The sequence below is a fragment of the Platichthys flesus genome, chromosome 24, assembly GCF_949316205.1.
Source record: "Platichthys flesus chromosome 24, fPlaFle2.1, whole genome shotgun sequence".
Classification (NCBI taxonomy): Eukaryota; Metazoa; Chordata; class Actinopteri; order Pleuronectiformes; family Pleuronectidae; genus Platichthys; species Platichthys flesus.
The window spans coordinates 13,781,686-13,805,940 of record NC_084968.1 but is presented as its reverse complement, the minus strand read 5'-3'; the positions used below and the strand labels follow the sequence as shown (position 1 = coordinate 13,805,940).

Genomic DNA, 24,255 nt, shown 5'->3' with positions numbered 1-24,255 from the left:
CTGTGGATTTAATGGAGACGTGTTCTGTTCATATTCAGGTCAATCGTTAAGATTTGACTGGAGAAGGTTTACGTGCTCTAATGTCCGTCGCTGCAGCTCTTCTTGTCAGCCTCTGTCTCAAAGCTCCTGTTGGGATTGGGCAACCACTTCCAGCACCAGACCTTTTACAAACAAACAATATATAACAGAGGAAAGTAAAACTGAACCAGCATCGTAAGTCTTCTTTAAACAAACCTTGAGTATCGGAACCAACATGATGAGAAACCCAGAAACCATTAAGGCTGTGGTTCCTTAAATTGCTCCTATTAGCCAACTCTCCAGGTGCTTTAAACGAGAGGTCTCATACCATCAGTTAGGGACCAACCTGGCTCCTCAAAGCGTTTTATTATTCATGGGGTGGAATTGTGCATTGTGTGGAAATTAGCACCAGCAGTTTAGTGGAGTTCATTTCAACCCTCCTGGGAGTTTCTTTCCCTTTTTTTTAATAGCAGCATTTATTAGCAAGCGGCCGTAATTTGTTCATTCTCACTTCGCCCCCTGGCTATAATTTGAGTGTTACACTAACAATGGAGGAATTTGTGGCTCTATGACAGAGTGGGGAAGTGAAAGTGAAGAAGAGTCTGGAGGTGAAGGCGGAGGAAGGGGGGCATTTAAGCTACGTAAGAATTAAAGCAAAATGTGAAAACATTGTCCTTACTGAGCTTTTGACTGAACTTCATGTGGAAAGTTCTGTAAAGTTACTAAAACTGTCACTTTTTACTGAGCAACAGCGCCCCCTGCAGCCACAGGTTGGGATCAAGCTGCTGGTTTCAGGTCAAAAGAGTGATGGTCTTTTTTGTTGCCTTCTCAGAAACTGGATTCCAGTCACATTGAGTTTCCTGCATGTGAAGTAGAAGGAGTCTTCTCTTCCTCTTGCTGACCTCCCTTTTGTTGTTCTTCCTCTCCCCCAGGTGAGGGAGGAGGAGGAGGAGGAGGAGGAGGAGGGAAATTCCACGGCGTCGACCTCCTCCAGCACTCCCCGTCCCCATCCCCATCTCCAGGGGAGCCCTTCCCCCACCAGCCCCACTCCCTGGAGCCTGTCACGGACACCCCCCACCAGAGCCTCCCCCTAAGGAAGACGCACTCTGACCTCGACACAACCTTACCTGCAGGTGTGTTCGAAAGCTCCGACCCTCCCCCAGTGTTGTTTTTTTAAATCCAGTTTCCTCTTGTGTTCCCCGGGTGGAGATCTTGTTACAGCTCACGTGAACTGTGCTTCACCTTCAGCCAGAGACAGACAAGAGGGACCAGAAGGGACGTTTGCTGTTTGAGATGATGCTAGGGAACGTTTTTTTACATTCCTGAAATTTTTAATCAAGTTTTAAATGACCGGTGCAGAGGCGTTGTGCGTTGGCACAAAACTTGAAGATGTATGAACCATTTATTTCACCTGCATTTTGCTATGTGTTTGTGTTTAATCCCACATTTGAAGGACTCACTCTCTCCATCTACTTTCCACCCACATGTTTTTATTTCAACAAAAGCTCCACACAGATGAATGAGGTGCTAATCACTTCCATCTCTTGTATTTACCTGTTTCTCTCAGTGAAAGGTGGCTCATTGATTTATTCACTGTAACAAGTATGAATAGTTCACACAAACAGTTGAACCTGAACAAGGCCTCATGTGCAGAAGAAGCAGAATCTAAAACTGTATAAGATAAGCTCAGACTTTTATGTTGTCAGGCTACAGCAAGGCCGGCTTCTCTGAAAAGGCTTTTTGAGTCTGGACGTAAAAGCTGTTTTCTAAATAATCTCTACCTTCCCCTCTCCTTTGCAGATAAAGCTGTAGAGCATCGTGTCTCAAACCAGCTTCACCCAGGCACTATGGACCACTCTGGTCTCCTGTGCTCAAACACACCCTCGGCTTCCTGGAACGGACCAAAGGGCTCCACCTTTTCTCCCGGGGCGTGGAACGAGCCTTACAACTACAGCATGAGCAAAGGCCCGGCGGTCCCGCCCAAACAGCACAGCGTCATCGGCCACGCCGGTGGAGGGCTGCAGGACGGCATGATGCTGGTGAGCTCAGGACAGTCGATGAGCTCACACGCCAGCTCCTTCACGTCTGTGACGGACTCTTCGGGGAGAGGAGGGAATACCGTGCCAGGGATTTCACTGGTAACGCCGTCAATGGGGAAGCGGAGCGAGACGGAAGGAGCTGCAGCGGATGGGGGGAGACGAGTTGGGGGAGGGGCAGTTGGGGAGGCGGGGAGAAGCAGGGAGAGGTCGGCACGATCCATAGCAGCACAGAAAGCCTTCAAGTTCCGGGAGCGTTCCCTTTCCACACCCACAGAATCTGGTTCCTTCAGCTTTGCCGAGGGTGGTGTGGGCCAGCCAGATGGGGACGTCACGTCCACTGGGAATGGAAATGCTTTGGCAATATCAGACCTCCAACAACAGCACCACCACTTCCTCGGTTTGAGCGAGAACTACGCTCTCCTCTACCCGAGAGGCAGCTCCGAAGACAGTGCCAGTACGACTGATACGATATCCGTCACGGCGTCGGACTACAGCGCTGATGGCCGCCTGCGCCTTCGCTCACGTTCCATCTCCCTCAAGAAATCCAAGCGCAAGCCACCACCTCCAGTGAGGAGTGTCTCTTTAATGAAGAACCTCGGAGAAGCCCAGGGAAGAATCCACCATGAGGGTGGCCTTTATCGGGACGGACGCCCAAAGAGCTTGCATATCCCGAGGGATCACTTCCCAGACTTCCAGGCTGATTTCCTCCTGCCCAGCTCCTCCTGCTCCTCTCGACCAAGTGAGAGGGAGCTGGGACATGGAGGCAGCGATGGACCCCCGAGCCTGGAAGTTCAGCCACCAGAGAGGGAGGGAGAGACAGAACTGACCTTCCCCAATCACTGGCAGCTGGGGGACTGGAAGAATGACCCCTACAGGTAGAGAATAAAACTACACTTCATGTTAGGTCAAGTATACATCTTTATACTTTGTTAAAAATTCCCTCTTCTGTCTTTCAGGTCTCTCTCAGGCTCCAGCACAGCGACTGGTACCACAGTGATTGAATGTATGAAAGTCCGAAGCAGCTCTGAGTCACTTCTTGACTCTCCCTCCACCTCCAGAGGCACCTCCCCCTCACAGCTCTCCATGGAAACTGAAGTCAAGGCGTCCTCACCCTTCAAACCCCCAGGACTTATGTCACCATCAAGTGGCTACTCCAGCCAGTCAGAGACTCCCACTCCAACTGTTCCACTCAGCCATGTGGCAGGTCAGGGGACACTCGGGACGTTGGGGTGTAAGTTGCGCCCGAAGATTCCAGAAAGGAAATCGTCCCTTCCCTCACCCAAGGACCCGTCTGCGAGATCCAGGTTGTCCTTTGAGATGCCAGGGAATGCACATCTGGAGCTGTGTTCCATCAAGCCGAAGCAAAAGGCCAGTAGACGGCATTCTGACACCTCCACAGCAGCGAAACCAGGGAAGGTCAGTCCGAGCTCACACGCTTTGCCTGTCGTTACCCAGAACGAGCTGAAGACTATTCGGCTTCGCTCTGTCTCTCGCGGAGACCTCGAGGACTGTCCTGATGGTGCGTCTGACACCATTGAAGAAGAGCAGCACGGCCGAGACTTCTGTGAATTCCCCAGTCCTCCGCCCACTCTACCAAAACCCAAACCACCTGTCGCCATCAAGCCCCCTTTGCCTAAGCGACCTATAAACCTCCTCATCAAGGCTCCTTCCCCCTCCTCTACGTCCCCTCTTGCCCTGGACTCACCACCGGGCTCCCCCGTGGAACGGCCTGTGCCCTTGGGCAACATCTACAAAGTCATGAGAAGACCCAAACCCAAAAAACCTCCTCCTCAAACTTTATCAAGTCCTTCTGGTCTCCCAGATTCAAATTTCACTTCCAACGCACAAACTGGTTATGATCATCCCTTCCTCCACCACTCCCAGTCCCTTTTCGATCTCCCTCCACTCCCGGATCCTCAGCCTCTCCTGGAGGACCCGGCGTTAGAGCCTGAATTTGAATCCGACCACGAGATCCGGCTTGGGCCTGAAGATGGAGGTTCACTCCCTTCTCCATGCAGTAATCAGGAGGCCCAGGAGCTCCCGGACAAGAGCAAGACACTCCCCTCGAGGTTGACCATCTCCTGTCTGTCAGAGCTGTCAGACAAAAAGAAACCCAAGGTGAGAATGATCCCTTGTCGTCCAGGGACAAGCAATGTAGATCACTGCTGCACAGAGCTGATGTTAAAACATTCAAATATCTTCCCCAGGTTCCTCCTCCAGTCCCCAAGAAGCCCAGTGTTCTGCTACTCCCCACCTCGGTCCACTCCTCCACCAATGGCAGCGCCGATCGGCAGACGCCGCAGGCCGACAGCCCTGTGGGCCTTCGGTCTCCAGTTGGACCACTCCCACCAGACTATCTTTCCAGCGTTCCCTGTGTTCCAGATATGCCAGAGCTAGATGAGAACCACTTGGAACCAGACGAGGAGAGTTCTAAAGAGTCGTCACTTCAGTCCACTGCGCAGGATTCCTCTTTTACTGAGCTCGAGGGGAAGATGGCCGCCACTGGAATCGGGGCAGGTAGGTTTATCGTCCATGGTCTACCCTAGGAAGTTATCTATCGCCTCTAAATGACTTGACTAGCAACAGTGAGTTCATTTAACTAACCCCTGGAGCACTTCTTTATCTGCACTGAAACATAAATCATAATTTTCACGTTTAAGCACCGCATCTTTGGAGCTCCTCACCTCTTCCTTATCCCGCTGTGTGCATGTGTTTAATGATAACCTTCCTCGGTGGCTTCATTTGATTATTTCCTGCTGAGTTTGATCGTTCAGCTCCTGATTCTGACAAAAGATGTTTCCAGGTCTTGAAGCGAATCAAACTCAATCTCTTTAAAGCTGAACCAAATCAAGGGTCAGCTGAGATCTGCACATTTCAATTTGTCAAGACACAAAAACAGTTCATGAACTACAAATAGAAAATACATTTCAATTAAACATTTGATTATGATTTCTCCGTCGTGTTCAGATGACTCCGATGAGAAGACTGTGCTCCACATCGCCGAGGAGACGGATGACGACCTGCCGGCCACGCCGACATCACACACCACCGAAGACCTTTTCACTATCATACACAGGTTGGCACACACACACGTTCACCCAATACATATTTCATTACGGTATTTATAGACAAAGATATTACAGCTGAGGGCTTTTCTTGAAAACGCTGTTGGAAAGGTAAAGACAAAAATTGCCTCGAAAGTTATTTTTACTGCACAAATGTTCTCAGCCATTACCAGGGCTGCCTGCCGGCTCGTTATAGCCCAGAGCCGGCACAACACCGAGTCGTCTCGTTGAAAGGATGTGAGGCGGACAGACCACAAGGTTCCCTAGCAACGGCTTCACATACAGAGGATGACTGGATGACCAGCACACACACAGACACACACAGACACACACACGTATGCAAGCACACACACAGAATAACAAGAAAGCTTGTCTCTAAGCAACAAGTGTTCATGATGTTACCTGGAATGATGCTGAAAATAGTTTGAAGTTACCGAGAGTCAATGTTTTCATTTCCAACAAGAAAGAATGGAATCCCTTCTTTTGTGACGTGTTCAGATTTGTATCGACTGAAGTGTGAGATCTTAATCTACGTGGAAACCGTCTGAGTTGATCTGGACTCCTCCCCTTTTCTTCAGGTCCAAGCGAAAGGTTCTTGGTCGCAAGGAGCCGACCGACTCCTTCGGCAGCCGACAGAGCCTGGTGTCCCCCGTGAAGCACAGCGCCGGCAGCACCGACCTCCGGGCCATGACCTTGGGCAGCAGTCAGAGGTCAAGCTCCCGCAACGACAACTTCATGGCCCTGCTTCAGAAGAAAGGCAGCAAGTCTTCCAGCGGAGGGGCCAGAGTTTCCGCCATGGAGCTTCTCAAAAGCACAAACCCTCTGGCACGACGGGTCACCGAGTTCTCCAGCACCACATCGACATCCGCGGAGGGAGAAGAGGCAGCACCTGGGAACGGCCAGCCCAGCGACCAGTGAATGGAATCATCATGAGTGTGAACCAGGTCCGATTGCTGATGACAAAGCTACTAAACAACTCTACAATGCACCGCCCTCTGCAGGTGGGACTCTCCGACCAACCAGATCGCTCCAACTACTGATCGACCATTTGCACCGTCCAATCAAAGTGGAGCACAGTTTTGGACAAAATGGTCCCTTCCATGGTTGGAGCGCTGTAGTCATCTGTCAAACCGGTCCCCTGTTGGACAGAGAGGACGTTGTGGAGAACGATTCAGGTTCTCACAATATTGAGTAGGTGGTGGCTGTGAGGCTGTGTCTCAGAGTGGATGTCGGATGGATTAATGAGTGGGTGGAGCAGACCCTGGGGATTATGTGGTTCTACCGTGGATCTATTCACTCCTGGCTCTTCTGGATGAGGAGAGTCCCTGATGAAGACAGTGGTTCATGAATCTTTAACCACTCGTACTGATCCTCAGATGATCAGTAAAGAAATCTATCCAAGAAACAAATGGAATAACATACAAAAGAGTTTTAACTTCTTCTTCTTGGAACTTGAACTTTCCAGCCAGTAGCACCACAGAACCTGCACCTGTGGACCTACATGGAACGAAGGGTAAGTTCCTCATGGGCATGACGAGGCACCTGAGAGAGAAAAAGATCTCGACACCTTGGACATCACGGCTCCTCTGTACGTTCAAAAGAGAAGACGAAGAGGAGGATTTACAAAGAGACAGCACCAGGGGGCTTTCTCCAGCGAGGATGAGGCATGAGCATGTGTCGTGTTTTGCTCCTCGTGCTCTGAACCTGGACGTGGACCTTCACTAAACATTCCACGGAGGCGAATGGACGCAAGCACTTTTTTTTCTTCTCGTTAGCGTTGGAGCATCGCTACGTTTTCTTCTTGAGATCCTCGTCAATCATTCTTTTTTAAGTCTCTGTTTAGACTTTGCATATATTTTTTTTTGCTAGATTTGACCATAAACTGTACATGTTGGGTTGGATTGTACTTTGTGTATCGTGTACAAAGACCAGAGTCGCTCATCTACCAGTCATTCAAAGATAATGTACAGACAGAGCCGCCGACAGCTTGGACTGCAAACTGCCCACGGAGGGAAAACACACACAGACTCAAGAGGAAACGCCTCGGAGATCTACACAAGTGTGTGTCTGTACGAGTGTGTGTGTTTGTATGAGTGTGTGTGTGTGCAGATGACTTCTTGCCTGTTGATTTTCTGTACGGAGAGCATGACGCAGGCCGGGTTATTCAACAGGGTTTTTATTCATGTTTTGGTCTCTGGTGACGGGACCAAAGGACTGTTAGAAAAACAACACACAGACCAGAGGGGACTGAGTTGTGCAAATGTGTGTGTCTGCACTCGTCTTTGTGTGTCTGTGTGTGTGTAGAGGGAAATGCCAAGAACAAAGAGGGAGACAGAGGGAGAGAGTGCATGAGCGTATGTCTCCAACATGTGTGCATATTCTGGCTTGTGTGTGTTTGTGTGTTTGTCATCACGCAGTTCCAGAGCGATGTCACAGGGTCGTTCCTTTTTGTGTTGTCCTCTGTGCACATTAACGTCCTCCGTCTCTATCGTCTCAGAGGGGAGATGGTGGCCTGCACCGCTCACCTCCTCCTCCTCCTCCTCCTCCTCCTCCTCCTTCTCCACCTCCTCGCCGCTCGCTCCTCTCCTCCTTTCATCACTGCTGGTGCCTCTCTGCAATTAGCATCATCTCTCTCTTTCCCTCCCTGGCACGTCGCACACTCTCTCTCTCTCTTCACCGACAAATAGCAGCTCTCTGTAGCGCCGCCTCCATTTTGCTAAATCCTTATCTTCCCTCTTCCCTCCTCTCCCCACCTCCTTTGACCCTCTCCCACTTTCCGTTTAACCTTCTCTCGTTCCTCTCGTCTCGCTCTTCCTCCCCTTCACCTCCCTTTGCTTTCAGTCTATGCATCTGAGCTCGACAGACGACGCGACACCGGATGAATGTCAATGAACGACTGTTACGAACGTAGACGCCGTGCTCCGCTTGATAGTGCATGAGACATATTTCTATCAGTGCTTATCTTCTGCCTTCTCTTTCTTTCGCTCTATGAGTTTTTATATGATCCATAAACGATGGAATGAACGTGGATGAATGAGTGAGAGAGGGAGTGGATCAGTGACAAAACCCAGGAACAGGCAGGGTCTGACTTTGTTTTTGCGTAAACAGACTTTGGGACTGTGGACGGACGCCCTGTGCTCCTCACTCCTGAACGACTGGTTCTGGATCAGTGATTGGACGCTTCCATCGGTTGTTCAGCTCTAAAATCATGACCTACCCCCCCACCCTGCATGAACAGACCCCCGTAGAGAGAGGAGGGGAACCTGACGTCTCCTGACTCCCCCCTCGGTGCTATTGAGTCAGAGCTCCCCCTATTGGATGGAAATGTACACAACAACAGCAGCAGAGTAAAACAAACAAACTGTCACACACATCCTTCAGGAAAACCATCATCCTGGAAAAAGATTTTAAAAACTGAAGAAATGATGACTCGTCGAGTGACGCTTGTTTTAAATATTTAGTGAATGGAAAAAAGAAGAACCTATAAAGCTCTGTGTGTGTTTGCCTTGTGAACTGAATTATGGGCGCGTTGCTGCGGCGCCTCGTGTTGTTTTTCTTTATGTTACATTTTTATTTTTTTTTATTTCAGCTGCCTTGGTGGTACACACACAAACACAACTTTTTCTAAATCAGGCCAAGATAACGTGTTGAAGGTAGCGTTCAAGAATCTGGTGATCAGGACGTTTCAAAAGCTACACTATGCAGCTTTTGAAAATTTGTGTGATATTTCATTGAGTGTGAACAAGGAGAAAGTTTCCTCCTTCTCTCCCTGTGCGTCTGTTCTGTGTAACTCTGGTGAGTGGGTTCCATCTCCTGTGAGAAGAACTGACTGAGAGTCACAAACTGTCACAATCAGCTCCAGTGGAAGAGTGAAGCTGAACTGAGATCAGTTTAAAACACTCAGAAGTTATTAAAAACCAGAGTTTATCTCCAATATTCAGCAGGAAACTGTGAAAACATGAAGAATTCTAAACAGAGTTTGGTGGATTTGTTCCAGCAGTAGTTCCTCTGGTTCAGAAAGCCGAGGATCATGGGTAATATCCAGCGTATCCAGAATCAATCACCAGGTGTGGCTGCAGGGGGCGCTGTTGCTCAGTGAAGGTTACATAGTGTTGCTTTAAGCTGGTATTACATTGTACATGATATTTTTCACTCGGGCCAATCACGTTTCTGAGACCTGACAGGGGAGTGGCCAGAACGAGACAAACTGTCATTCAAACACACATGTGATCATGAAACCATTGTGTTGTTTTATTTTGTGAACACAAAGAAAACGAGGGTGTTATCTCTCCTGTTGAGATACTTTAGACCTCCAAGAGATTTCTGTAATGCAGTACTACCGGCCTCTGAAACACGCTGACAGTACCTCATATTGAAAATGTCATTTCTGTAAAGTGTGAGGGTGAGAGCCGGAGAGAGGCAGATATTGAATATTTAATCCATTATCCCGTCTTTGGGAGGACGAAATGGGGAGAGAGAGGAAGGAGGGGAGGATGAGGTGTTCGGCTGGATTCTGCTGAATGTGGGGATTACCACGCCGGAATTTATACGTTTCTATTCCCTCCCCTGTTCCCTCACCCCCCCCCCCCCCCCCCCCCTGTCGTCTGAGGGGTAATCACGTTAAGAGCTTTCCCCTCTCTCTCACTCTCTCTGCTTCTTCCCCTGCTAGGCGATGAAAGGTGCAGGGAAGCAGATCAAGCAATCGCCGGGTAATTAATTTCGGTTTAATTTTGCGGCTGCGTAGAGCAACCTGTAGCTCAGAGACACAAATGTACAGTTAAAGGTTAAGTTGGAGACAGAAAGATCAAAGTTTATCTGAAGACGTGTGTGTGTGTGTGTGTTTGTAAGGTTTAATGAGTAAAGCTTCTATAATGAGACCAAATGGCAGAAGAGCAAAGACAAATCAAACGTCCCCTCAGACTTAAGAGTCCAGAGCAAAGTACCAGTAAGGACGTAGAAATATTATATATCAGAAACAGCTATGATGATAAAAAGAAGTTATTATTTTTATGACTGTATAGAGAAATCTGCCCCAACAGCTTTAAAATAAATGCAATGGTTCATATTTTGCAAAAGCACCAGAGCAGATAACGGAGCTGAGAAGACAACTGCACTTTGAAGGAGTTTAGATAAACCACTAAACTATGAAATTCACAAATCTGCATTTTGAATTACAACTGAACAGGTAGAGCGTCAGTTCACGGTACTAAAAAAAGAGTTTCAGGTCCCGGCAGAGCTCAACGCAGACATGTCAACCATCGATTCTATTTTTGTCGAGCAGCCAACGTGCAGCCACCTCCTGGCGACACCCCGAGTTACCATGAATAATCATGACGTTATATTTGGATGTTTTATTCCTAATGTTCTGGGGCTTTGGGGGGGAAACAACAGATGAGATTCACAAACCTGTGCACATCACACATCCAGGTGTTTGAAGCCGGGCGACGTGCCCCCTGTGGAGTTTGGGTCCAGCTTCTTCAGAGAGTGAAACGGGGTGAAAGGTCAACAGAGAGATTTAGATTTAGATTGGGGCCAAAGAGCATCTTTGACGGGTGAGGTTTACTGTAACTGTACATTTCAGGGGTACTGTGGAGGAATGGAAAACTGAAAAGCTGGTAAACTCCACCCTCCTGCCACGCCAAGGGCAGTAAAACAAAGGCCCTCGTTTGGGTGGGGGGGGCTGTACAGTCGGTGTATAAAGACTTAGAGAGAGAGACACGGACGAGTTAATGGAATTATTCTATTTTTGTTATTCCTCATTGACAAAGACATATTTAAAGGAATATTCCGTGTATGTATTGAATAACCTTTGTTTCCCTGCCCCCCCCCCCCCCCCCCCCCTCCAGTGGCGTGACGTGTGGCTGCAGGGGGGGGGGGGCGCCGTCACACACAAACGCTTCCCCCCCTCCTCCGCAGCTCTGCAATGCCAATGTGATGAAATGATTATATCATTATGAATAAATTATTTTCTTGCTTAAAAACAGCTGTTTGGTTTGTTGTGGTTTGTGCCGGCACTCGTCTTCCAGTGAGAATCTGGACTAACGAGTTTCCCCCGGAGAGACGACAGCTCAGCGACGGTTAATTGGATGTTTGTGTCGAGGCAGCGACGCCGGAGACGGGAACTGAAAACTCTTGATGCAAAGTTTAATCACGATTAACTCGTTTAGATCAAAGTGTGCAAAGAGCAGGAGATGCTTCATGACAGGAAACTATTAGATTGGTGTTTCCACGTGACAGGAACCAGCTCAGATTCTGGATTAATGAACTTTAATAGATCCATAGACATAAGATGAGATAAGTATAGAAGAGATAGATAGATAAAAGAGTCAAGAGTCAGTGTCAGATGTCAATCATATCTGTTTTTGGATCCTAAAAGACGTGATGTCAAGCACATGTTCTTCTGGCTCATATTTCTTCTTGATCTCCTTCATCTCTGGCACTCAGTGTATGTTTATGTGTTTGTTTGTGTATGAATAGGAAGGAGGTTATTAACTGAGAGGATGTCATTACAGAGCTGGAACATCCCTGATCGAGCACCTGAATCCACACAAACACTTGTTGACTTCTGACTGTACATGAGTCACGATACATCCACAGACCTAAAACCACGAATCAACCACTGGAACCAGCTCAAGCTTTGGAAGGAAAACTTATCTTTTTTATAGATAATAAACTTCACAAGTCAAGTTGGTCCCTACAAAGATAGAGATGTGTTCTATTTCTGTTTTCTTGTTGAGTTCTACCTCCATCTACTGGCGGACTCGTGTCAGTGCAAACACTTTATTTAACTGTAATCTATCAAACTGCTGCTGAAGTTTAATATTTTTATATCATGAGCAGAACGAGCAGAGTGTGATTAAATGGAAACAAAGATAAACGGATCCATCATCTCATATTCAAACTGATCGTGTGATATTGTTCACATATAGATATTAGAAAAGGTAATGAACCTGCAAGCACTTTAGAGAGTGTGTGTGTGTGTGTGTCTGTGTGTGTGTGTTTGTGTGTGTGTGTGAAAGCTTGTTCCGTAGAGTGATTACTGTAACAGCTTTGTAATAAAAAGCTTGAGTTTAATTACATTTTTTCGCTTGCTGCTGGCTCAGATGTACAGACACACACACTCACACATACACACACATACACACACACACACACACACACACACACACACACACTAACCCACAGGGGATGACTCTCTCATCGGGGCCAAACCACCAACATCCACTCTTCCTGTTTCTGACAGTGGAGAGCACGACATGTTATCTATGACACACACACACACCCACCCACACACACACACACACACACACACACACACACACATACACACACACACACACACACACACACACACACAGAATCAACATTGACAGAGCGCTTTTGATGGAAAAGAAGAAATTCATTCGCTCTGGAAGAAGAGGGGAAAAATGAGAGGTAGTAAACCAAAAAATAAAAAGGGAGGGATGATGGAGTGAAGTCATGTGGGGAGGAAGGAGAGAGGGAGAACAGAGGGAGGGAGGGAGGGAGGAGTAACATCAAGTGCAGAGTCAGAAGAGAGGAGGAACATTAGAGAGAAGAAGCAGCAGCAGAAAGAGAAGAAGGAGGAGAAGACGAGTTGCTCTTACAAACAGATTGGCTGTTTTGGAGTAGCTGTGACGACAAGGACGGACCACAAACACACACACACGCACACACACACACACACACACAAACACACACTGACTGATGGTGGTGCTGGATGGACCGACGCTGCTCACACACACACTTCAAGCTGTGCACGTAGGAGATCGACCTGTGGGACGAGACATGCACTTCTACTACGTGGTGGGTAACACATGGTCCTGCATGTGTGTGTCTGTCTATGTGTGTGTGTGTGTGTGTGTAGGTGTGTGTCTTTACCTGTGCAATGGTGCATCTCTTATTTTTGCAGATAGGTGCATTCTGTGTGAGAAATAATGTGTCTTTTGTTTGGTGAGAATAGAGTTAATCGTGCTTCACACTTTAAAAGTCATAATTCCACATGAGGAATTAGAAGCAGCAACATGAGCCTGTTGTTTAACATCCCTGCTCTCATCACATTGAATCCTTCTTGACTTATTTCCCAGTAATCCTAAATTATTCCCGTTAATAAATACATAAACATGCGAAGACGTCGTTCCTGAGGATCAAAAAGTCAAAACACTTCTTCCTCGGTTTGGTTAAAAAGAATAAATCTCCTTTTAATGGCAGGAGTCCAGTCGGTGGTTCTCTGGCTTTGTGCTTATCCACCGAGTTTCCAGATTCTGAAATGCAAACATGGAAAAGGACGAGAATTACAGCTGCAGGAGAAAGGGAGTCGAGCTCCGATTTGTTTCCTCTGCAGCAGTAATAAATTAGGATTAGCTCTGAGTTTCCTGATTCTTGGATGTGAAGCTGCAGCCGAGGAACATAAACTGGACGTGTGACAGATTCAGCCTCAGGGGAATTAGATGAGATCATTTTAATAGGAACCACTGTGAGTGTGGCACAGCTCTGAGATCAGTTTATCTTGATTATCGTTATCCAGGTGCTCGGAGCTAATGATCAAAATCCATCACTCTCCATCCGTCATGAGCTTCTCCTTGTTCAAACAGAAACACACAGATTCTTCTCATTGGATTTGATGAACACAGGAAGTGAGGGGACTTGATAAATGGAGCAGGAGCCTGGTTTATTCTGGGGAACCTTCATGATTGTCGACTGAAGGAAGTGGAGCTGCATTGTGTAACTTTACTCACACTTTATAGTGATCAGCGTTAATCATCACACATGTTTCTTATCAGCTTTACGTAACGACAATAAAACAACTTCAAATGATGCTAACGTGGCCCCGTGCTGGTGATTGGTGTGTGAATTGTGTTACTACTTTATGAGGTCATGTCTGTGGTGTTTACAGCTCGTTGTGTTGTGTCCTCAAATGGCCCAAAACATGTAACACAAACATTTAAATGCCAAAGGTGCAGCAGTGGCCTCGTGCACGTGGTGTGCACGGTGGTGACGGCAGCTGAATGAAACGTGGAGGGTTTTGCACGAGGGAGGGAGACGCACACTTGTTGTATCACCTCGTTCCACTTTGTGAATCTTGGCTGTGACTTGGACTTTATAGAGTTGTGTTGTGCGAGGCCGAGATCAAAGTGTCATCAATGGTGCAACACTTGTGTTGTGTGTTTTCAGATCAGTCTTCCTTCCTCTCTTCATCCCTCTCGTCTCACACTTTGATTTCTGCTTGTCTGTCCTCCCTCATCTCTCCCTCTCTCTCTCCCTCTCTCTCTCTCTCTCGTTTCCTCTCCCTCCCTCCGTCACGGTTATGTCTTCTTGATTCATGAATCTGGGTCTGAAGAGTTATTTGGCTTCATTAAAGATGATGAATCCAAACAATAGATTCTATATTTCATGCATCTTTGAGTCTTTGGTGATTTGAATGGATCAGAAGCTCAGACGCAGAAGAACCAACATCCAATAATATCCTCATGTTCCACTGAGCAGGAGTCAAACATGATTTTAACTTGATTTAAGTGAACTGACCCTTTAATTGCTTTTCAAAACTAAACTTGACTCCTGTTCAATCACATGTTTCCCTCCTTCAACGTCCTATTGGTGTAAAATCCCAGATGTAACGCCTTACTGCCTCACTTCAGCCAATCAGGAGTTTCTAACGCACACACAGGAGCCAATCAGCACCTGTCTCCTCAACATAATGAGCTGCAGGTGTTGAGCGGCTGTGACAAACGTTTCACCTCCGACTCCATCTTGACTCCTGAAGAAGATGAAGGTTCACAACAAGATGGACACACAGATAAAAAGAGAGGAGGAGAATAAAGAGAGAACAGTTTTTTGACATTTCTCTCCTGCTCCAAACACACAAGTGAAAACCCTCCAGAAAACCAGAGGAGAACAGTGACTCTGGTAAGAGTTTTTATTTGAGGGGATATTAATGTGAACATAATCAGGATTAAATGAAGGTTTACAAGTTAAATATTGTGTCCAAACAACTTTCATAAGAAAATAAGATGGTTTTGTGAACAGTGAAGAACAAAATGATGAACTCGTGTGAGTTAATGAACTAAAATGAACTAAAAAGTATGTTGGCATGTGCAGTGTGAGTCTGGAGTCGTGTTTGTGTGCGATGGTTCTGCTGCTGAGGATTCTGCTTTAACGTCTTTATGAGTTGAAGATGAAGATGAAGATGAGGTTGTGTGAATGTTGGTGACGTGTGACCACAGATGAAACCTGAGGAGAAACGTGACTCCCTCAGAGATGGTGTTTTTGCTTTTGACCTCCAGCTTCGACCTCCTCGTCCTCTCGGGTGTCTCCTCACGTTCATCTCAGGTCTCTTCTGTGTCAGATAGAAAAACACACCCAGAGGAGTCTTGTGTTCAAATCTGCTTCTTCACTGTAACACGTTAAATTCAACCAGGGAACTAAATCTAAATATCGGTGAAACTCTGTCGTCCTGCAAATCTGGGATTTATTTCAAACCTGACAGAAACCGTATGATAGTTTATTTTCCACAACACCTTCAATCTATTTCATGGTTTCCAGGAGAATGTTTGCTTTTCTCCAGAGGTTTATGAAAACCATGACTACATTTCGAAGCCACTTATTCATTATTGTGCTGAGAATAATCCAGAGTTTATTTCTGTCTTCACTCGTTGTGGCTCAGCTCCACCGGCTCTGTGTTGAAGATGTTCCACAGCCACTCAGATCCCAGGATGTATTAATTTGTGGTTGTTCTCGATTCCCTTCAGAGAAGTTGAGAAAAAGCTGTTAATTCTGGCTGAGTGTTGAAAACTGGTAAATAGTTCTGCAGTAGTTTATGGCTCATAAATAGTTTAAAGGCAAGATAAGTTATTGTTTATCACGATGAATATAGATTAATTGTGGCAGTTCAATGTATCAAAGACTTCATTGAACCTGATTATGGGTCAAACATTAACGGACCAGTGATGAAACTGATGCTTCCTCACTGCTGCTCTGACTTAATGTGAGTTGAGAGGATTTAGTAGAATAATAAAGTTGATATGGTTTAATATGATAAACACTTTTCAGCACGATGTGTAATGTGTTGCATGGCTTCTTCCAGTTTCCTTCATTTCATACTGACTGACAGAAAAACATTAATATTTTAATTATCAACCGCTACAGGAATCTATTCTCTGCTTCTCTCTCTGGTGAAGACTTTAGTTGACTGTGTGTGTCTGTGTGTGTGTCTGTGAGTGTGTGTGTCAGTGCCTTCAGGGTGTCCTCAAAAACAGCCTGTAATCTCTCATCAGCTTTGAGTTATGTAACCAGCACTCAGTGGCCACTTCCAGCTGCAGGTCCAGTCTCCACTGCACCAGTAAGAGAAATGCTCATCTGAACTGGTTTAGTCTGAAGAGCTGGGACCTGTGGATTTTAATGTTCGTACCAGTAGAGAACAATGTTTGATCATAAAGTCAGGGTTGGATATTTCTTTTTTGAGTACTTCAATCTCTGTAGATCCCTTTATCTTCTATGTTCTTATTCTATAATATTCTATAACAGAGCGAGTCGTCCATTATCCTGAAAGGTGTTCGATTCCCGGCTCCCTCAGTTCGCTGGCAGAGGTGTCGGCAAAGATTCAAGTGTCTTTGGACACATCTGTTTGTGTGTGTGTCTGTGTGTGTGTGTGTGTGTGTGTTTGACGTGTGCATTGTGAAAGCATGTCCAAAGAAACACTTCCACGTTTGCAGAGGTGTGTGTGGTTTGTGTGCACATTCCTCTATGTGTGTGTCTGTGTGTGTTTTATTGAGTTATGACAGGAGAACCACAGGATTCTCTCTTCTCAGTGTTTAGTCTCCCTCCAAAATCTGAAGTGAGGAGCAGGAACCAAACAACACTGGAAACTGTTTCCATCTTCTGCTCCATCTCTGTGTTTATGTGGTGTGAAGTGAGTCAGAGATCCTCCCTCACCACAGATCCATCTTCAAGTGTCGGTGCCAGCTCCGTGTGCGTGTCGGGGGTTTTGACTTTGTGATGGATCGAGTGCCGCTCCACGGAGATCGACAGCCGGGGGCCTGAGTTACTGACGCTTGAGGCTGGAGGATCGCTCTGGACCTCGGCTCACACGGCAGGCGGGAGCCGAGCCATGCTGCTCCGGGGATTTGATCACGAGTCTGGGTTTCTGAGGCTTCAGGCTGAATGTGAAGGAAAAGAGATGAAACTGGAGAGAATGCATTCTAAAGGAGCATTCCTCTGAAATGCTCAGGAACCTTTTTCCTGACTATTGTTTCTAAAAATCTAGTTTTATTATTGTTTAATGTGAAAATAGAATCAGACGAGAACGATATTACTAGAATCCACTTCCTGACATCGTGTGTTTGAATCCAGTCTTTACTAATCTGTGCCGTGAGCAGTTTCCTTGGTTTTTAAGCGGATTTGCTGTGATCGCAGTCGTTCTAATGAAGTTAATGTTATCTGTGGAGAAATCCTCGTCTTAACGGGACTTAGTCGTGTTACACAAGCTGCAGGACACTGGTCGAAGACGAGGGGCGGAGAGAAGTGTCCCTTTCCATGAATTCAGTCTAAGACGAGATGAGATCTGGGAGATTCGGTGCAGAAGTTGGTTTGTGTGTTGCATTCTGGGAAGTCGCTCTCAGCAGCAGATGAAGTAATTGCACCAGTTTAAGAAGGTCAATGAGAAATCACCGAACGGTGAATTGATCACATGACGGCGTCGGCTCAGAGGAGACAGGATGTGTCGTCCTCCGTGTCGGAGACAGAGCGGCTCCTTCTTCAAAGCCCGGCTCGACGTTTACCACGTTTCCTGGTTATTCCCTGTAGAGGAATCCCTGCCTGCCCCAAAATGGCGTCCACATCCCAGCACGGCTCTCATCCTGTAAGATGGATGGTCCTGTCGGGGGGGGGGGGGGGTGATCTGGTCAGAGCTGTCACCACACTGACACTTCCTGTGACCTCGTATTGATTCCTAATGACAGAGGAGGAAGCTTCTCTGCAGCTCTCATAGTTTTATATTTAATATATCAATGAAATGACACGCACAATCTGCACAGGTGTCACTAAAGCACGTTTGCGTGGCTTCTTTTATTCACATTGTGTGTTTGTATTAGTGTTGTCTCATTTTCAGGCCTCAGCTGCCTCTGAATTTACCCATAACACCCTTCTCTGGATTGGTTCACAGCGTAGACTGTTCATAAAGATGACCATCACAATGTTTCATCAACATGGCATCAGAGTCCTAGGACATTCCTTTCACAGATTAGAGGGTGAAAGGTGAAACTATGAGGCCTGATTGTCGAAATGGATGCTAACAACTTTAAGTGAAGCAAGCTTTTCCAGCAAGCACACAGCTAATAGCTTTGCACACAAGCTTTACAATGCAGCAACAGGACAAATGCACAGTGGAGAATGACCTTCTGTAATTCTTCACAAGTGAGACCTTCTTCCTCTTATCGCATTTTTCACAGTATTTAAGCATAAAAATCCCAATGATGATGCAATCTGAGGTATTTCTGAGTTAGGCTTGCTTGGATTTTTGATGTTTATCTAACAAAGATAAAATGTCATCAGCTTTCTGACCTTCTGTCTGTGAATCTGTGGCTCTGTGTCCTGCTCACAGTCGAATCTAAATCCTCCGACCGTCTCACTTGAGTTTAACTTGGTGGAATTCAGCAAAGTGCTTGAGCTTCGATCTCACATCTGAAACTTTAAAGACTCTAAGTCGGTGCCACGCTCCTTTTGGATTCTACTCCTGACAAACAAACACATGTTATTAGTGTTTGGGAAACTGACAGATGTTGTGGTTTGAGAGTCAGAAACACAAACAGATGCTTTATCTGAGAATCTGTCCAAGACGCTCAGGGGAACAAGCTGTCCGCTGTACGTTAAACTGTAAAACTATTTACAGGAACGTTTTTGTTGCAGTACGTTTTTTGGAGTCACATAAAGGATCTTTGATCGAAAGCAGAAATGTTGAATCAAAACAAAAAAAGGAAAAGGCATTATTCACGTTGTGCCGTTTCCTTTCTGGGAGAACAGCCTGTGACTACTGGATATCTACTGGAGCCAGAGCCTCCGTCCAAATGAGATCACGTCTCCAGAGGGTTTAGCAACGAGCAGAAAATATGATCCACGTGTTTTAATGTTTATCAACTTGAGTTTCCTCTTTATTCTGTTCGTCTTACCTCTGTCTGTAAATCCTTCATCCCAACAGGTTTCTTTAAAGTGCTGCACAGATATTCTGAACAGGTCTTTGATTTCTAGAGCATCAAATATCTAATTAAAACCAATCTTGTGTGTCCATGTCCCATCTGCTAACATGGAGGAGGCAGGGTTAATGAGCTCTACTGCCGCCCACCACCAGGGGGGCGATTAAGATTGGGCTTCACTCTTTGGTGACTTTAACTTTGGGGGTCGTTGCATCAAGCCCCCTCCGGACTTGTGTTCGAGATTCAACACTGAATCAACTGCTAATGGAGAGGTTGACGTCATCGTAGACTAAACTGTCGACTGGTTTCCTCTTTCTGCAGGAAGCCATTCACTCGTTATCGGTACACAAATTAAGAGAGGAGGATGTTTCAGGAAGTTGTCAGAGAGCGTTGACGAGGGGTGTGGACGTGGACGTCCTGTTTGGAGACGGAATGAGAAACACTCGTTATCGATGTCCACGCTGGAATGTTGTTTCCTCTCTAGATGATGGCGTTTCCTCTTTTTCAAATGCTCTGAAGAACAAACACAGAAAGAGGGAGACACCAGGCGACGAAGGGAAGAGGGAGGGTGAAGTGTAACGTGGGGATTGTAGAGACTCAACAAGGCAGAGGAGGAAACTCAAACAGGAACATGGCGCCAGGTCCAAGTCTGTGTCCAGTTCATTATGAATTCCTGAAGATAAAGACCCGTAGAGAGAAATCATTTCCTTGTTTCCCACAGATTCCACTGTTGTTTACTAACTGATGGTTGTGATATTCATGGTAAAGCTTGAAATTACTAATGCAGCGCTGTTTCAAACTGGACTTTCCCAGTTGCCCCACTAACAGATGTCTCTATTAGCCAGTAAGCAGATGATGGTGGTGATGATTGTGATCTAACAACCCAAAACGCTCTGTTACCTCCAGGTGTAAATCACGTATCGGACATCGTCCCGTGTCCTTCAGGGAATCTGTTGATCTGTGAAACACTCTCTGTGCTCGTTCCACCTCCTGAACGCCGTCACGTGACCTGGACTCAGCCAATCGGACTGTAGCAATGAGTCAACACTTCCTTATCTCACCAGAACTCTGCGACCTTCTACATGATCTGTCTGCAGAGAGAAGGTGTTATCTGCCATCGGGTGCATTACAGGAAATCACTTGTGTTCTTGGGCCGAGCTGCTGAAGCCATAAAGTGATAATGATCAACCGGCCGGGGAGACGTGGTCAGAAGAATGGAACAGAAGAATTGAACAGAAGAATAGAACGGAGGTGTAGAAGCAGAGAGAGGCCGTTTCTCACCTCGTTCCTCCTCAGTGAGTTTGATGCTCGGTCACGTCTCAGCGTGAGAACAGGGACACTTAGTGTTTTGCTGCTATAAATATCCCTGTAGCAGGTGTGTGTGTGTGTGTCTGTGTGTGTGTGTGTGTGCGACAGTAGCGTCACACCTCAGTGCACATGAAGTCCTCTGCTCCTGTTTCTCTAATGAGCAGCTTGTCCACAGTCTCAGGGACAGAAGGTGTGGACTGTGTCCTCTCAGACGTCTGGGAAATCAAAGTTGCATCACATTCAAACAATGTTTTACACTTTTACCTTGAATCCAGTTTTACAGTTTGGACTTTGAACATTCGGCCTATTAAACAACTTTAATGTGACTGCACAAGCTGCTGGAATCAACATTCATATCAACAGTGGATGATAATGGGAAAGTGTTGCATGACTTGTCGATAAGGGTCACAGGTGATTGTAAACAAAGATGCATGACATGTCCATGTCCTCCTGTTGTACAATAATCAACCCAAAATATCTGCTGGGAAGTTCTGAGCTCTTCTTGGAGAACAGGTGGACGACTTAAGCTTTAATTTCCTTCTCCGACTTTTTTAAAGATGCTGGGACGAGCCTGGAAACTAATTCTGAGTCGTGTTGAGGTTGTGAAAACATGTTCTGCTGCTTTCTGCCTTAAGGGCTTCTCCTTCTTTTCATTCCTGAAACGTTCACATCTTGATTATTTGACACTAATTGGATTTATGACCACGGGGATGTTTTTCTGTGCATCTTTTCCTGTTTTTAGTTTGAATGATTGGACCCTGTGGTCTGGTTGTACTCGTGTTTGGACAGTAGGGGGCAGTGCAGTCAGTGAAGTTCTACATGCTGCCCTGACAGGGACTTCCTGCCTCGTCTGCGTCGCCTCTTCCTCATCCATCCTGTTTTTTGGGCCGACAGTCGGAGTCAGCACATGAGTTGGAGGACGAGATGTGCGACTCGACGCGTGACCTTTGACCCGTGCACGCATGGCGCCGTAGCAGGAAGTGGACAGGATCAAAGGCGGTCGGGTAGAAGCCGGAAGAGGAGAATGAGAATGAGCTGACACACAAAACACAGAGACTGTGACCAATGTGTGATATCCATGAGCTCAGTGGAAAGGGGCAGGGCAGGGGTCAGAGGTCAAGATGGGTTTCTATTAGTAATAAGCAGATTTCTATGATACGCAGCCTGATGCTCCTGGAATTATTAAACTGATCAGTTTGAGACATTTTCTTCAAAGACAGATAGCAGATTTTATTTTGTTATTTCTATGGACTGGAAGGAATCAAAATGAATTAATTTATTGATCACAAATATAAAAGCATGTCCACAAACATCAAGGTGCATTCAAAGTCTTTGAATCCACTCAGAAAATCTATTAACAAAGTAAAAGCTAAGTTTAGGTGCTCAGGAAAGTTGTTGAGTCAGGATTTGTCGAGAAACTAAAATGTAAAAAACTAAACACTGCTTCAAGAAATGTTTGATCTTTCGCCAAAAGGACGTTTGTGATATTAATTCTCATTTTATATCAATATTTCTTTCAGAGGTTCCTGCTTCTGGCTCTTGTTTGTGTCCTCAGGTCGTTAATGTCCCCATGAGACGTATAAGCATTTTATTGTTTAGAGAAAACCAGTTGGTAAAAGGTTGGTGGTTCAATCCCGGCTCCTCCACTCTGCACTCTGACTCACGGTTCTGTGACAGAAGAAGATTCAGGGTCCTTGAGTCAAATGTGTAAGAAATCAAAGCTCAGGGACAATGAAATACGAGGAACTAAAAGAAGTCTACGTCCAAATGTCTAAAAAGATCCAGAAGCTGTTTTGACTGTGAACATGAAACTGAGCCGGGAGGTCTGAAGTGAACCTGATTCATGTGGCAGCTGAAGTGAGGTTAGAACCGAGAGGGAGGACCACGTGGTCTGGGTTTGAATCCCTTTGATTCTCATTCGTTTTTTGTTTAGTCTCCGTGTCTGTGCTCGACGTTGTGTTTGTTTTGTGAGACTTCCTCTCGTGCTGTGTGTTGTTTTAAAGTTAGTTGTGACTCCCTCTTAGTTGTTTCCCTCGTTTATTAGACAACGATGAGATCTGTGGGGGGGGGGGCTGAACCCGGGAGGTCACCAGGTCGCGGTGTCGTTCCATTTCAGCCGCTGTTGTTTTGGGTCGCACAGCTGCACTGCTGACGGACACTTTCCAGGCTTGTTGTGACACGTGCACGCTCACATGCACACTGCCTGTGGCAGTTGTTTTTATTTTGTAGTCTTACAAAGTCTGTGTGGTCTTTTTCCACCGACTCGTGACTATGATGGAGAGAAAGTGTCGCTCACATAGAGCTTCACTCCAGTTGTTGGTGTGAGAATCAGGAGGAGGAGAAGCAGCTCTATACCAGGAAATAACTTCTCTCCTTTTTCTTTCCTCCTCCTTTCCTCCTCCTCCTCTCCTCACCTGCTCGTCTGTCCTTTTTATAGAGCTTTTATTTTGGGCCTGTTTTAATCCTCCTCCCGCTCCCTCCCTCCCTCCCTCCCTCCCTCCCTCCCTCCCCAAACCTCCTTCTCATCCTTTCGTCTGCTCTTTTTCTTTTTTCTTTTTCTCCTCCCTACCTCTTCTCTCCTTTATCAAATCCTTACCTCCTTTTCCTCAATTCCTTCTCTCCTTTTTATATCCCGTATTAAATCATTTTCTTACTCCTTACCTCCATTAGTCCCTAAGTTATCCTTCTCTCCTTCCTACCTGTTTCTTTACTTCCTGTCCCATCTTCTCCTTTTTTATATCTTCTTACATTTCCTTCGTCTTCCGTCTCTTCCCCCCCCCATTAATTCCCTCTCATTCCTTCCTTTACTTCCTCATCTTCCATCCTATCTCATCCACTTTTCTGTTTCCTCCTCCCTCCTTTCTCTCCTCCCTTCTTTCTTGTGTTTATGTTGCCAGCTCCTAATGTGGAGCCTGTAAACACTCCTCCTCTTCCTCCTCCTCCTCCTCCTCCTCCTCCTCCTCTCTTAATCTAACTCGCCTATCAGCCTGACCCAACCTCCACCCCCCCTCTCTCTCTTTTACACCCTGTCTCTGTCTACCTCTCTCTCTCGCTCACTACTTCTGCTGCGACTCTGCTCAGTCACTTCAGTGTTGATTTGTGTCTGTGAGCAAAGTCTGGATTCACGGAGCCGAGGAATCTGCAGGGACTTTAACTGAGAGTAAGTGACCACCTGTGTGTGTGTCTGTGTGAGTGCCTGAGTGTGTTTGTGTGTGTCTGAGTTTGTCTGTGTGTTTGTGTGTCTAACCCTAACCTAACTTTTAAGAATCTATATTGTCTGATTCTTGGCAAAACTTTATACATTCAAATATGAACCTTCTCATTAGATAGCATAACACTGAGATGCATGCACAAACACACACACAGACACACACATAAACACTTGCACGTAAATAAGCATTTGTGATCATCCCACTAATCCGCTTCTATTAGTATTCATCCACTGACTTAACGTTGAAATCCAAACAGCAGAGAGTTAGATGCCCAAAAAGAGTGTGTTTATGTTTGTGTGTGTTTGTGTGTGTGCACATTGCCAGTTTAGTCAGAACTGACACAATGCCTCTGCTGTGTGGACGTGAGACCTGTTTCTGTGGCTCAGCCTGAAGTCTTCAGCGCTGCCAA

The 24,255-nt window shown here is 46.2% G+C and overlaps 2 protein-coding genes across 7 annotated transcripts in view; both read left to right on the top strand.

Annotated features, from left to right (window-relative positions):
• nhsl2 (NHS-like 2) overlaps window positions 1–11,103 on the top strand; it is a 59,879-nt gene extending 48,776 nt beyond the window's left edge. Inside the window, exons 5-10 of the mRNA XM_062384389.1 lie at window positions 951–1,151; window positions 1,819–2,932; window positions 3,014–4,175; window positions 4,265–4,574; window positions 5,025–5,133; window positions 5,701–11,103. Coding sequence (XP_062240373.1) covers window positions 951–1,151; window positions 1,819–2,932; window positions 3,014–4,175; window positions 4,265–4,574; window positions 5,025–5,133; window positions 5,701–6,040 — 3,236 coding nt within the window. The 3' untranslated portion in view covers window positions 6,041–11,103. The remainder of the gene's footprint in view (window positions 1–950; window positions 1,152–1,818; window positions 2,933–3,013; window positions 4,176–4,264; window positions 4,575–5,024; window positions 5,134–5,700) is intronic.
• A 1,592-nt stretch (window positions 11,104–12,695) lies between these two features.
• The window catches only part of arhgap36 (Rho GTPase activating protein 36), a 29,587-nt gene continuing 18,027 nt past the window's right edge, over window positions 12,696–24,255 (top strand). For 2 of the 6 annotated variants that reach the window (XM_062383889.1, XM_062383887.1), the window contains exon 1: window positions 12,696–12,946. In XM_062383889.1, the coding sequence (XP_062239873.1) occupies window positions 12,848–12,946 (99 nt within the window). In that variant the 5' untranslated portion in view covers window positions 12,696–12,847. Of the gene's footprint in view, window positions 12,947–14,909; window positions 15,047–20,402; window positions 20,622–23,654; window positions 23,795–24,255 lie in introns of those variants that run through there. The other 4 variants (XM_062383888.1, XM_062383892.1, XM_062383893.1 and 1 more) reach the window with 4 other exon arrangements.